This window comes from Eulemur rufifrons, chromosome 2 (assembly GCF_041146395.1).
Source record: "Eulemur rufifrons isolate Redbay chromosome 2, OSU_ERuf_1, whole genome shotgun sequence".
Lineage (NCBI taxonomy): Eukaryota > Metazoa > Chordata > Mammalia > Primates > Lemuridae > Eulemur > Eulemur rufifrons.
This window is the reverse complement of record NC_090984.1, coordinates 3,621,768-3,637,870: the sequence shown is the minus strand read 5'-3', so window position 1 is coordinate 3,637,870 and position 16,103 is coordinate 3,621,768. Positions and strand designations below refer to the sequence as shown.

The 16,103-nt window shown below is 34.6% G+C and overlaps 1 protein-coding gene across 1 annotated transcript in view; it reads left to right on the top strand.

Annotated features, from left to right (window-relative positions):
* Window positions 1-16,103, top strand: part of LOC138380936 (zinc finger protein 737-like) — a 56,044-nt gene that overhangs the window by 23,412 nt on the left and 16,529 nt on the right. The window contains exon 4 of the mRNA XM_069465361.1: window positions 3,322-4,685. Within this exon, the coding sequence (XP_069321462.1) occupies window positions 3,322-4,685 (1,364 nt within the window). The remainder of the gene's footprint in view (window positions 1-3,321; window positions 4,686-16,103) is intronic.

Below are 16,103 nucleotides of genomic sequence, written 5' to 3'. Positions count from 1 at the left end.
GCCTACATGATGAGTGCATTGTGCACTGTTAGGGGAATGGTCACACTGGAATGTGCTTACTCGGGGAGGGGGGTGTGAGGAGGGGATGGGTATATACCTACATGATGAATGCAACGGGCACTATCTGGGGAACGGACATGCCTGGAGCTTTGACTTGGGGGGGACAGGCAGTACATGGGCAATGTATGTAAGTTGAAAATCTGTATCCCCCTTAATAAGATGAAATAAAAAAATATAATAAATTGTTACTATGAGTTTGGGGAAATAATAATTTTTTTTTTATTTCAGCTTATTATGGCGGTACAAAAGTTCAGGTTATATATATTGCCCATGTCTTGCCCATACCCCCAAGTCAGAGCTTCAAGCATGTCCATTCCCCAGACAGTGTTCATTGCATTCATCATGTAGTTATACCCCCATCCCATCATTAAGCATAATGTCATCAAAGTTTATCTCTACTGTGCGTGTTATTAGATTATTTGTTTTATTAAAGATGAGAAATAATCCATTATTTCTAAATTTCAAATTGTATTTATTCTTTCATTTGGTAAGGGCAGTTTGGGTTTCTTTCATCTACTGGCCTTTGTGAATAATGATGAAATAAATATGAGTGTGAAGATAACTTTTTATTTTACATTATATGCAAGAGTCTATGTTTGTGTTTCTTTCTGATTCATTGGTCCAGTTTTCTGTCTTTCTGCCAGTAGAAAACTTCTTTGAGTATTGTAGCTTTTTCAATGTTTTAAAATGGGGAAGTATGGTACCAATAGCATTGTTTCTCTTTTTGATGATTGTTCATATCTTTGTGGTCTCTTGAGGTTCCATATTATTTTTGGGTTTGCTGTTTCTCTTTTTGAAAAAATTAAATTGAGAATTTGAAAGGAATTGCATTGAATCTGTAGACTACTATCGACATCTTCACAGCATTAAGTCTTCTTCCCTTGAACAAGAACATGTTCAAAAGTGTGTTATTTTCATATATTTGTGGATTTTTCTGCGTTTCTTCTGTTATTTATTTACAGTTTCATTCCATTCTGGTCAGAAATTAAAGTGTGTAAAATTTCAGTTTTCTAAAATTGGTTAAGACTTGTTTTGTGGCCAAACAGGTAGTTCTTTAGGAAGAATGTTTTATGAGGTATCAAAAAGATTTTTTTTTTTTTTTGAGACAGAGTCTCACTCTGTTGCCCAGGCTAGAGTGAGTGCCGTGGCGTCAGCCTAGCTCACAGCAACCTCAAACTCCTGAGCTCAAGCGATCCTCCTGTCTCAGCCTCCCGAGTAGCTGGGACTACAGGCATGCACCACCATGCCCGGCTAATTTTTTCTATATATATTTTTAGCTGTCCATATAATTTCTTTCTATTTTTAGTAGAGATGGGGTCTCGCTCTTGCTCAGGCTGGTCTCGAACTCCTGAGCTCAAACGATCCGCCCACCTCGGCCTCCCAGAGTGCTGGGATTACAGGCGTGAGCCATCGCGCCCGGCCCAAAAAGATTGTATGTTCTATTATTATTCTGTAGAGTGTTCTCTATATATCTGTTAGGTCTAATTGCTCTACGGTGTTTTCAAATCTTCTGTTTTCTTATTATTAATTTGACTGGCTTTATTATTATTGAAAGTGGAATATCAAAGTATCCTATTATTTTGCTGTCCATTTCTTGCTTCAATTCTGTCAATGTTTTCTTTATATATTTGCGAACCTTGGTGTGAGATAAAGATAGATATCATATATATGTATTATTTTCATGGATTCTCAGTGAATGACCTCTTTTTATATTAAATGTCCTTGTTTATCTCTTATGACAGTTTTGGCCTAAAGTATATTTTATAAACTGTAACATTTTTCACTTCAAATATAATATGCGTAATATAATTTTGAACTCCACTGCTCTTATATGCTTAAGGTTTTCATGGTATATCTTGTTATATCCTGCCAGTTTTAGTCTATTGTTTTCACAAGATATGAAGTAAAGTCTCTTTAGAGAGAATATAGTTGGATTTTTTACTCCCTTTATTTAACTGTGTCTTCTGACTGGAAATACTAGTACATAAATATTTACATAAATTTCTCAAAGGGAAGGACTTAAAATTTCCCTAATATTAATTGTTTTATATAACTTTTATCACTAATTTTTCTTTCTTTCCTCTTTCTTTCTTCTGCATTATGTGCCACTAACATTTAGGGATGTATTTTGTTTCTTTGTCCACCTTCCTTTGTGTATCTCTATAAACATTTTCCTTATGTTCACAGTGAGAATTACCTAAAATCCTTTGAAGTTGCAAAATACATTGAACTGATAAGTACTCAACTACAGTTGCATACAAAAATTCTTAATCTTTATGTCTGCCCCCAACCTTATGATATTGATGTCAATAATTATGTCTTTTTACATTGTATATCAATTAACATATGGTAATGCTCTTTTCTAATTTTGTCTTTCAAATTTTATAACATAAATAAATGTTTTTATACCATCATTATAATACTGCAGAATTTTATTTTTGATATGTACACACCTTTCCCAGAGAGTTATGTAGTTATCATAGAAGACAGAAACCGGCTTTTGGAAAGGCCATAAAAAACGAGATGTATGGACATATGTGCCAATACTTTCATTCTGTTTTGAAAGGGTGTCCAGGAGATGGGATTTTACTACTAATGTGATTCCTCTATATCAGTGGTGAGGAAGGGCTTTGCTAGGCAAATGTAACAAACTTTCTTTCCAGTTCCATTTAGTTCTTGGTGTCATTCTCATATGGGGTGCTATAAACTATTAGCAGTTATGATTTCTCAAAAAGTCACATTTGTAAGTATATTTTTAAGGTCATACATCTATCATGGAAGTAAGACCATGGTATTCTATTGTTCTTTCTTGCTAATGTGCCTGATATAGTTTTTTTTTTTTTTTTTTTTTGAGACAGAGTCTCACTCTGTTGCCCAGGCTAGAGTGAGTGCCGTGGCGTCAGCCTAGCTCACAGCAACCTCAAACTCCTGAGCTCAAGGGATCCTCCTGTCTCAGCCTCCCGAGTAGTTGGGACTACAGGCATGCACCACCATGCCCGGCTAATTTTTTTTCGATATATATATTTTTAGCTGTCCATATGATTTCTTTCTATTTTTAGTAGAGATGGGGTCTCGCTCTTGCTCAGGCTGGTCTCGAACTCCTGAGCTCAAACGATCCGCCCACCTCGGCCTCCCAGAGTGCTAGGATTACAGGCGTGAGCCACCGCGCCCGGCCCTGATATAGTTTTATATATTCAAATTGTGAAGTATATTCATCTGAGTCTAGTTAATGAGATACTTTGTTATGTTCATTTCTTTCAGAACTGTCTTCCCATTGCACCCGAGACCTGGTGCCAGAGCAGGGCATAAAAGACTCATTTCAGAAATCAATAATGACACTATATGAAACCTGTGGCCTTGAAAATATACACTTAAGAGAAGACTGGGAGTGTGCGAATGAGTGTAAGAGGCAGAAAGTATATTATGATGGTCTTACCCAATGTTTGTCAAATAGCCATAGGAAAATATTAAGATGTATAAAAGTCTTTATGAAATTTTCAAATCTAAATAGACATAAAAAAAGACATACAGGAGAGGGAATTTTCAGGCATAATAGATGTGGGAAAACTTTTAACCACATCTCAAACATTTCTGGACATAGGAAAATTCATACAGGAGAGAAACCCTACAAGTGTGAAGAATGTGGAAAAGCCTTTAACTGGTGCTCAAAACTTACTACACATAAGAGAATTCATACTGGAGAGAAACCCTACAAGTGTGAAGAATGTGGCAAAGCCTTTACCCGGTACTCAAGTCTTACTGAACATAAAAGAATTCATACAGGAGAGAAACCATACAAATGTGAAGAATGTGGCAAGGCCTTTACCCACTGCTCACGTCTTACTGAACATAAAAGAATTCATACAGGAGAGAAACCCTACAAATGTGAAGAATGTAGCAAAACTTTTACCCACTCTTCACATCTTGCTCAACATAAAAGAATTCATACAGGAGAGAAACCACACAAATGTGCAGAATGTGGCAAAGCCTTTAGCCAGTGCACAGACCTCACTAAACATAAAAGAATTCATACAGGAGAGAAACCCTACAAATGTGAAGAATGTAGCAAAGCCTTTACCCACTGCTCAAATCTTACTGAACATAAAAGAATTCATACAGGACAGAAACCATACAAATGTGAAGAATGTGGCAAAGCCTTTAGCCAGTGCACAGACCTCACTAAACATAAAAGAATTCATACAGGAGAGAAACCCTACAAATGTGAAGAATGTAGCAAAGCCTTTACCCACTGCTCAAATCTTACTGAACATAAAAGAATTCATACAGGACAGAAACCACACAAGTGTGCAGAATGTGGCAAAGCCTTTAGCCAGTGCACAGACCTCACTAAACATAAAAGAATTCATACAGGAGAGAAACCCTACAAATGTGAAGAATGTAGCAAAGCCTTTACCCACTGCTCAAATCTCACTGAACATAAAAGAATTCATGCAGGACAAAAACCATACAAATGTGAAGAATGTAGCAAAGCCTTTAGCCGGTGCACAGACCTTACTCTACATAAAAGAATTCATACAGGAGAGAAACCATACAAATGTGAAGAATGTGGCAAAGCCTTTACCCAGTGCTCACACCTTACTCTACATAAAAGAATTCATACAGGAGAGAAACCACACAAATGTGCAGAATGTGGCAAAGCCTTTAGCTGGTGCACAGACCTCACTAAACATAAAAGAATTCATACAGGAGAGAAACCCTACAAATGTAAAGAATGTGGTAAAGCCTTTACCCAGTGCTCACACCTTACTCTGTGTTAAGTCATAGTGAAGGGAAACCGTACAAATGTGAAGAATGTGTTTAAGCCTTTACCCAGTGCTCACACCTTATGGTACATAAAGAAAAGTCATACTGGAGAGAAATGCTACAGATATGAAGAATGTGGAAAAACCATTACCCGGAACACATACCTTACTCTACATAAAAGAATGCATACTGTAGAGAAACCCTACAAATGTGAAGAATATGGCAAAGCCTTCAATAACTGCTCACATCTTACTCAACATCAAAGACATCATACTAGATAAAAGTGAGATAAATGTAATGACTATGGAAGTGCTTTCCCAAAGCATTAGCCTTAAAATGCACAACAGTACTTATTCTGAAAGTAAACAATAATAATGTAGAGCACTGAACATACCTTTACTTCTATCACAGATCTTATTGGACATGAGAGAACGTACACTGAAAGAAACCCTCCAATATTTTCTCAAGCATTGCTCAACATCGGAATATTTTTAATAGATAGAAACCTTACAAATTTAATGAATGTGAAAAAAGATTCATGGAAAAGGTATACCTTAGAGAACAACACAGAATTGATACTTAAAACTACTTTACATATATAATAAATTTTAGAACAGATTTAATAAAAAATCAAGTCTAAATAGATATCAGAGGATTCACAGTACAATGCACTAAGGCACTAACACATTCACCCATTTCTTTAAACCAGGTTGTTGATTATAGAGAATAATCCAGTTAAAATAGTTAGATAATTTATTTGTATGTCAGTTTGAAAAAAGAGAGAGATTTTTTGAAAGTTATAATTACATGTAAAATATACTTTCTGGTCAGGGTGGGGTGAAAATGTAACAAAGTATAATTTTTTGCATTTTTTGACAAGCAAATATTGATATGATTCAACTCTTAAAGCAGTAGATGTTATGCTTTCATTCCTAGTATGTATGTGAATGTGTGGTTAATGTTAGCTACCTCACAGTTATTAGAAGTCTTTCTGTATTAAGTAGGCATCATTCATGTACTCTTCCATGGAAAATTGAAATCACTGAAATGTAACATATATGAAATGGAGAGGTGCTTTGTGGTTGACTTTTAACAAACAGTATTTCAAGTGATGTATAATGTAGGTATACAGACTAATATTCTTCTCATTATAATCAGAATCAAACAATTACAATATTAGAAATAAATTGTTTTACTAACTGCAAATTACGATGATGAAATACAGTGAATTTTGAAATATTTTTAGATTACATGTAAACTTAATTTGTTTTATTAAGTTAAAAAAGGTTTCTATTGTGTCAAACATGTTGTAGATTGAATGAAGTGTTATTTTGCCACTAACATTAACCTGTCTGATGTTACTCAGAGTTGGAGGTAATGGATTGTAAAAATGTACAATTGGTTACACACTAAAATGACATCATTTGTGATCCTTTTTTTCAGTGGCTTTAAATTTCTAATACTTCGAAGAATAATGTTCCCAAAAGTTTTATTATTTTTTATTATTTTTGCAATTACATTGTTACTGTAATGCTTATAATAAAGATTGTCCATTTAATGAAAAGCATCCATTTCTGAACCCTGAATGACTACTTGTTCCATTTTATTCTACATTTTTCTTTCAACATGCAACCTCCTTAGCCAGTGAAGCACAAATAAACACATTTTTTATTTACATGGAATCAAACATACAAATACATCATGGTTAAGATGAACTTTAGTTACAATAGATTTACAGAGTAAGTAATTATGTTTGTGTGAATGTGGATGTATACCTATTTTGAAAAGAAAAGAAGAAATATTGGAAAAAATAGGTAATTTTAAAAGTGTTGAGAATTTACTAGCAAACTAGAAACTTCAAAGATTCTAAAAGCAAATTTTTTTTTTTTTTGCTTTATGTTGAATTAATTTGTTTAAAACCCTAAAGCTTCTGGTTCAGAACCTGCCCATGCCAATTCTCTGTTCTTACATGCTTATTGCTCATGCTAGGCCTGAGGTATAATTTTATTATTTCAAAGTTCATTAAGTATTCTTTATATGACATGCTCTTCAATTATAAGAATGATTTTTATAAAATTTAATGATGCTCACAAAATAATCTGAAGGTATGAGTAATTCCACAGTGTATCAATTTCATTTTATTTACTTAGCACATTCTATATTTTCCTTCTAATTTGGGGATTGTATTGAAAGTAATTTTGGTCACTGTTTCTTTTACTTTTGGTCATTGACCTAATTGATTTATTGACTGTGTCAGCTAATTTGTTCAGGTAAACACTAAGAAGGATTTATAAATTATGGGGTTGTTTTGATATTTAAATAGAAGGAACAAGTACAGGACAGTGTTATATATGTAATAGATGCTTTATAATTAGCAGTAAATATTTCTGTGGGAATGAGTTTGTGGCTCTAGGTAAGAGATTGAAAATGTCCAGGGTGAAAATATGGCACTAATTTTGCATGTGGAGAGAAGAGACCTACAGAACAACCAATGGTTGAAATTTATAAGTGGAAACTCTGCTTCTTTGATTTCATAATTTTCTCCAGTTTTTTTGCTATCTTTTTATCTTCATTCCCTACTACAAATGTATCTAAGCCATTCTTCTTTCTGCCTGTACTTGGGCTACAACTTTCTCACTGTTGTACTCACCCCCTGCCAGTCCACACAGTGCTTTAAAAGTTCTGATGAGAAGTGCAGAATTTTTTAATTTGGTGAAAAAAGAATTTAACTAGAGAGTTTGAGGCCATTTATAGGTTATACTTGCAGCATTCTGATTACTTAAAATTAGAGAGATTCAGTGTCCTAAGCTAAAAGTAAGAGCCTTAAAGTACAAAGAAAGATAAACAATTCTGAACGCCAGAGGATTAAATCAAGAACTCAGTATTGTTTGCTTTGTAAAAGCAAAATGTTATTAGATCCTAACATACAATGTCATAAATATGAAAATAATTAAAATAAGTAAAGCATTAATAAGTTTGTGATGCATATGGTAAGCACTATATAAAGAAACATCAGAACTTGGCCATCCTTTAATAGAGAGTTTAGGTAAAGGAAGAAATTTGAATTTAATTTTCTATGAATTACTTATAGTACAACATATGCATCCATCTAGAATCTACTTATGAGTGTGTATTTTCAGTGTATTTTTAAAGTTTAATAGAATGATTTCTGTGGATTTAAAATTTAGAATAATCTTTCTTTACCTGATATTTCAATCTTAGAGAATTTATTTTACATGACTTTATTTCAGTTCGTACAGTACATAGTACACAGTTTTCATTTTCAGTCATTTAACTGTGGCCAACAATTTGGTCATTCTCTCTAGAGAAATCTCAGATCATAGCAGCTTTTTGATTGAAAATTTCATCAGTGATTTGGCATGCAATCTTGTTTTCTGTGCTGACAGTGGCCAGAGGTGGGACAGTGAGCACCACATATCTCTTTAGTGTCTTCCATACCATAATCATCAACACCAAGAAGTCCAGTTGTCCTTAGCTTAAAATAAAAGCATTAAAGCCCTTTTCATGTTCTGTGCTGGATTCTGAATCTGCTGGTAAATATCAGAGTTCCCTTGCTTATGACTAACAAATAAAATGACAAAAACAGCACTAAAGCTATATATTTTTGATACTGTTCAGTTAAGCTCATGACAAAGATCCAGGCTCAGCATTTAGAACAATGCTATACTTCAAAGATTTTTATTGATTTTTTTAATTGACTGATAACCTTATATGTATTTATCATGTCAAATGTGATGTTTTGAAATATATATACATACACACACACCCATTGTCTAATGCTTATTCTAGCTAATTAACAGATGCTTTAATTCTCATAGTTATCACCTTTGTGGTGAAGAACACTTATTGACTGTCTCAGCATATATATTTTTTTTTATTTTTATTTTTTTTATTCTTATTTCAGCATATTGTGGGGGTACAAAAGTTTAGGTTATGCATATTACCCTTACCCCCCTCCCCAAGTCAGAGCTTCAAGCGTGTCCATCCCATAGACAGTGAGCGTCACACTCATTATGTATGTATACACCCATCCCCTCCCCCACCCACATCTGCCCGACACCCGATTAATGTTATTCCTAAATGTGCTCTTAGGTGATGATCATTGAAACCAATTTGATGGTGAGTACATGTGGTGCTTATTTTTCCATTTTGTGATACTTCACTTAGTAGAATGGGTTCCAACTCTTTCCAAGAAAATACAAGAGGTGCTATATCACTATTGTTTCTTATAGCTGAGTAGTACTTCATGGTATACATATACCACATTTTATTAATCCTCTCATGTATTGATGGGTGGGCACTTGGGTTGTTTCCACATCTTCGCAATTGTGAATTGTGCTGCTATAAACATTCGGGTGCAGATATCTTTGTTATAGAATGTCTTTTGTTCTTTTGGGTAGATGCCCAGTAATGGGATTGCTGTATCAAATGGTAGGTCTACTTGTATCTGTTTAAGGTATCTCCATAATGCTTTCCACAGAGGTTGCGCTAGTTTGCAGTCCCACCAGCAGTGTATGAGTGTTCCTGTCTCTCAGCATCCACGCCAACATTTGTTGTTATGGGACTTTTTGATAAAGACCATTCTCACTAGAGTTAAGTGATATCTCAGTGTGGTTTTGCTTTGCATTTCCCTGATGATTAGAGATGTTATGGATTTGTTTCATGTGTTTGTTGGCTATTCTTCTGTCTTCTTTTGAAAAATTTCTGTTCATGTCCTTTGCCCACTTTTTGGTAGGTTGTTTGATTTTTTCTTGCTGATTTTCCTGAGTTCTAAATAGATTCTAGTTATCAGTCCTTTGTCAGATGTGTAGCATGCAAAAACTTTTTTCCATTCTGTAGTTTGTCTATTTACACTCGTGACAGTTTTTTTTGGCTGTGCAGAAGCTTGTTAATATAATCAGGTCCCATTTATTTATTTTTGTTGTTGCTGTGATTGCCTTTGGGGTCTTCCTCATAAATTCTTTCCCTAGGCCAATGTCTGTAAGAGTCTTTCCCACATTTTCTTCTAGAATTCTAATAGTTTCACACCTAAGGTTTAAGTCTGTTATCCACCATGATTTGATTTTTGTGAGAGGTGAAAGCTGTGGGTCCTGTTTCAGTCTTCTACATGTGGCTATCCAGTTTTCCCAGCACCATTTATTGAATAAGGATTCTTTGCCCCAGAGTATGTTTTTGTCTGCTTTGTCAAAGATTAGATGGCTATATGAGGATGGTTTTATATCTGGATTCTCGATTCTGTTCCACTGGTCTGTGTCCCCGTACCTGTGCCAATACCAAGCTGTTTTAATAACCACAGCTTTGTAGTATAGTTTGAAGTCTGGTAAATTAATAACTCCCATTTTGTTCTTATTGCTTAAAATTGCTTCCGCTAAATGGGGTCTTCTCTGGTTCCATACAAAGCATAAAATTATTTTTTCTATATCTGTGAAAAATGATGTTGGTAATTTAATAGGGATTGCATTGAATCTGTAGATCACTTTGGGTAGTATAGACATTTTAACAGTGTTGATTCTTCCGATCCATGAGCATGGTATGGTTTTGCACCTATTTATATGTTCTGCAATTTCCTTCCTCAGTGTTTGATTGTTCTCCCTATAGAGGGCTTTTACCTCCTTAGTTAAATGTATTCCTATGTTTTTTACTTTCTTTGTTGCTATTGTAAACGGTATTGAGTCTTTGATTTGGTTCTCTGTTGACTGTTATTGGCATATATGAATGCCTCTGATTTGTGTGTATTGATTTTGTATCCTGACACTCTACTGAATTCATCTATCAGTTCCACGAGTCTCTTGGTTGAATCCTTGGGGTTTTCTAGATATAATATCATATAATCTGCAAAGAGTTAGAGTTTGATCTCTTCTGTCCCCATTTGGACACCCTTCATTCTGCTCTCTTGCCTGATTGCTCTCACAGGGACTTCCAGCACTATGCTGAATAGCAGTGGGGACAGTGGGCAACCTTGTCTGGTTCCAGTGCTGAATCGGAAGGCTTTCAATTTTTCCCCGTTCAGTATGATGTTGGCTGTGGGTTTTTCATATATGGCTTGTATTATTTTTAGGTAGGCTCCGTCTATGCCTATTTTGTTAAGCATTCTTATCATAAAAGGGTGCTGAATTTTTTCAAATGCTTTTTCTGCATCTATGGAGAGGATCATATGGTTTGTTTTTGCTTCTATTTATGTGGTGTATTACATTTATAGATTTTTGTATGTTGAACCATCCCTGCATCTCTGGGATGAAGCCCACTTGGTCATGATGGATTATTTTGTTGATAAACACCTGGATTGGATTTTCTAGGATTTTATTGAGAATTTTTGCATCTATATTAATGAGGGATATTGGTTGGTGGTTTTGTATTTTTGTTGCATCCTTTCCTGGTTTTGCTATTAGAGTTATGCTGGCTTCAGTTATACTATGCATATTCTCAGATCACAGTGGAAAAGTAGAAATCAACCCTAACAGAAATTCTTGTTTCTACTCAAAGTCATGGAAGCTAAACAACCTTCTCCTGAATCTCCTGATCATTTCATAAATGAGGAAATCAAGATGGAAATCAAAAGATTCTTTGAACTAAATGACAAAGGAGACACAAGTTATCAAAATCTGTGGGACACAGCTAAAGCCGTCCTGAGAGGAAAGTTTATTTCCATAAATGCCTTCATCAAAAAGACAGAAAATTTACAAATAGACAACCTAATGAATAGACTCAAAGAGCTGGAGAAAGAGGAACAGACCAACACCAAACTCAGCAGAAGGAGTGAAATTAATAAGATCAAATCAGAACTAAATGAAGTGAACAACAGGCAATTTTAAATTGATCAAAATAAAGTGATAAAAGATAATGAAAATATCAAAATAACAAAATGGAACATAACCACAGAATGTACAGTCATTTATGAGGTAATACTCCAATATTACAATCACATTTTTGTCCTACATTTGAAAATTTACCTGAAATGGAAAAGTTGATGGAATAACCACCAAGAGAAAATATTTCTAACATAGTATCTTTAAACACAGACTAGTGAAATATATTCTAATGACACGATAATGGCAAAGATATATCAAACTACATTAAGTAGTTTTGTTTTGTACTACCACTGATATTATTTTGAGACACATAAGACAAACTGGTAAGTAATTATACTGATATTATCAAAAACAAGATTTCCAGGAAAAGATAAAATATTTTAAATATATAGAAACAACTAATTTCAGTAAAAATTCTATAATTTTAATTTGAATTAGAAATATAAAATTATAGTTTATTTTTCTCTTGCTAGAAAAAGCATAGTTATTAACTCTCTGTTGCAAAAAACATAAAAGCCATGCTAACTAGTATCAGTGAGAACCAGAGTTTCCCAAAAGTTGTCTTTAGATATAATTTTCAGGGAAATTAACTATGATTTCTAAAGAAATGCTAACAATAGTCCTAAAACATATTCTTCTTCAGAAAGCAAGAGAGATATCAAAGAGTAATGAGGTCAAGTGAAAAGGAAGCAAGAGTACCTGAAGTAGTTCCACTGGGTAAAATTTGGACACTTTGAGCATCAAAAAATATAATAATTGAAGCATATTGAAACATCCAGATTTGAAGAAACTTTGCATTTCCTAACAATCTCTCTTCCCATAAATAAGACTATTCACCACTGGAGGAATACATAGACTGCCTCTGTAATATGAATTTCATTAGTGTAACCAAAATTGTTACAAAAAGTTTGCATTATAAAATGCAGAAGTAATAACAGAAATCACAATCATCATTTTTCCTTCCTTGATGAAATCATGGATCTGGCCAAGGATCATCAGTGCCTCATAAATATTGGAGGTCACCCTCACCCCTGCTGGGGGCACTGGGATTGAAGGGATGACATACGTAGACAGCAGAGAGGATGGAGCACTTGAACTCAAACTCTGTGCTGGGGGCGGTCCCACACCTCGTTTTTCTATTTGTTCTTGTTTTGTTTTGTTATTTATTAATATTATTATGAAGTTTCATTCTTCAGCAAAAAGGAAAGCCAATAAACTTTTTGCATTTATGAACAAAATATTCACAACAGGGCAGTTAAGATGTGATTAGAACGAAAAACCAAGCACTTAAATTTTTTTAGGTGTCAGATGAGTTTGTCAAATGATTTTCCGTATCTATAAAAATTATATAATTTTTATTCCTTCTGTTGATGTGTTCTGTCACATTTATTGATTTGCATTTGTGAAATCATCTTTGCATCTCTGGGATAGATCCCACTTTATTATAGTGTATGGATTTTTTAATGTGATTTTGAATTTGGTTTGCTAGTATTTTATTGAGGATTTTTGCATCTGTGTTCAATAAAGATACTGGCTGTGGTAATGCTGGCCTCATAAAGTGAGTTTGGAAGTGGTCTCTCCTATTCAATTTTTGGAAGTTTGAAGTTTGGCATTGATTCTTCTTTAAATATTTGGTGCAATTCACTAGTGAATCCATTTGGTCCTGGGTTCTTGCTGGGAGATTTTTTATTACTGATTTAATCTCTTCATGGAAGACAATTTTTTCACAGAAAGCCAGGGGCCGTGGAGCTCAGGCTATGATGTGTGGCACAGTTCTTAACAGGCCACGCACTGGTTCTGGGCTGCCGCCTGGGGGTCAGGGACCGTAGCTTTGCAATATAATCATTTTCATGTCTGTAAAATTAGTAGTAATATCTCCTCTTTCATTTGTTATAGTACCAATTTGAATCTTTGAGTTCTCTTTCTCTCTCATCAATCTAGGGAAAAGTTAGTAAGTTTTGTTGATCTTTTCAAAGAAACAACTTTTATGATATCAGATCTCACAATTAAGTCTTTAATCCATCTTGAGTTAATTTTTGTATATGGTGAGGGATAGTAGTTCGGTTTCATTTTTCTGCATATGGTTCTGCAAGTTTCCCAGCACCATTTATTGAATAGGGCATCGTTTCTCAGTGTTTTTGTCTGCTTTGTTGAAAATCAGTTGGTTGTAGCTATAGGGCTTTTTTTCTGTATCTAAACATATCTAAACATAAAAATATACAGTAAAAATGCAATAAAAAAGATTAAAAGTGGTACACATATACAGGACACTTACTATGAATGGAGCTTGCGGGACTGGAATTTGCTCTGGGTGAGTCAGTGAATGAGTGGTGAGTGAATGCGAAGGCCTAGGACGTTACTGTAAACTATTGTAGACTTTATCAAACTTAGGATATACCACTTAAGTACACTTAGGCTACACCCCTTAATTTATTTTTAAAAGTTGTTTTTTCCTTCAATAATAAGTTAGCCTTACCTTACTATAGCTTTACTTTATAAACTTTTAAATTGTTTTTAACTTTTTTTTTTTTTTTTCTTTTTATTTTGTTTGTTTTTCAGCTCATCAAGGGGGTACAAAAGATCAGGCTATATACATTGCCCATGCCTCCCCATCCCCCCGAGTCTGAGCTTTAGTTGTGTCCATTTCCTAGACAGTGCACATCACTCTCATCATGTAGGTGTGCACTCCTCCCCTCCCCCCACCCCATCCCCCCCCCCCCCCCCCGAGAGAACTTCAAACGTGTCCATTCCCCAGGCAGTGCGCATCGCACTCATCAAGTAGGTATACACCCATCCCTTCCACCCAGCCCTGACCTCTGTCCAATACCCTATTGGTGTGAATCCCAAATGTGCTCTCAGGGAAACCAGTTTGCTGGTGAGTACATGTGGTGCTTGTTTTTCCATTCTTGGGATACTTCACTTAATAGAATGGGTTCCAGCTCACTCCAGGAGAACCAAAGAGATGCCATATCGCCATCATTTCTAATAGCTGAGTAATATTCCATGGTATACATATACCACATTTTGCTAATCCATTCATGAATCGATGGGCATTTGGGTTGTTTCCACATTTTTGCGATTGTGAATTGTGCTGCTATAAACATTCGGGTGCAGGTGTCTTTTTTATAGAATGACTTTTGTTCTTCTGGGTAGATGCCCAACTTTTTGACTTTGTTTTAATAACACTTAGCTTAAAATACAGACTGTATAGCTGTATAATAATATTTTCTTTCTTTATATCCTTATTCTATAAACTTTGTTTTGTTTTATATCTTTTTTTATTATTTTTTAAACTTTTTTGTCAAAGACTAAGATAAAACACACACATTAGCCTAGGCCTACACAGGGTCAGGATCATCACTATTACTATCTTCCACCTCCACTTCTGTTCTACTGGAAAGCCTTCCTGGGCACTAACATGCCTAGAACTGCCCTCTTCTGTGATTGCAATGCCTTCTTTTGTAACACCTTCTGAAGGACCTGCCAGGTGTAGATTTACAGTTGAATTTTATAATAAGTATTACGTAGAAAGAGTAACTCTAAAGTAACAATAAAATGATAGTATAATAAATACATAAACCATTATGTATTTCCACATATTATGTACTTTACATATGTGGGATACTTTTATATGACTGGCAGCACCTTAGGTGTATGCACAAGCATCAACACAACCACACAAATAATGTATTACACTACTATGTCTCTACGTGAGAAGAATTTTTCTGCTCTGTTTTAATCATATTTTTGGTCTATCGTTGACCAAAATGTCATTCTCCAGCACATGACTGTACTTGTACATTTTTCTTTCTACACTGCTTTAACCATGTCTCACAGATTTCAAAATCTTGTGTTTTCATTTATATTCAATTTTATTTATTTTTAAATTTCACTTGAATCATTGTCTTTGATTCAGTGATTATCTAGTCATATGTTGTTTAGTTTAGAGATTTTTCGAAATGTTTGAAGATTTTTCATGTTATCTTTTTGTTATTAATTTCTAGATTGATTTTACTGTGATCTCAGAATACACTCTATGTTATTTGACTTCTTTTAAATGTGTTCAGTTTTTAATGGATTTATCATATTTGGTATTTGTTAGACACTTGAAAAGAAAGTATATTCTATTGGTAGGTCAAGTTATCTATAAATTTCAATTAAATCAATGTCTTTGATGCTTATATTTGTTTTCTAGGGCTGCCATAACAAAGTACCACAAACTGGGTGGCTCACCCTACAGCAATGCATTGTTTTACAGTTCTAGAGGCTACACGTCTGAGATCAAGGTGTAGGACAGAGTTGATTCTTTTTCAAGTCTTTGAGGGAAAAATCTCGTCCATGTCTCTATTCCTCCTTCTGGTGGTTTGCTGAAAATATCTAGTTTTCCTTGACTTACACTGTATCACTTCTCTATATATGGGGTTCTCCCTGTGTCTGTCTCTATGTCTA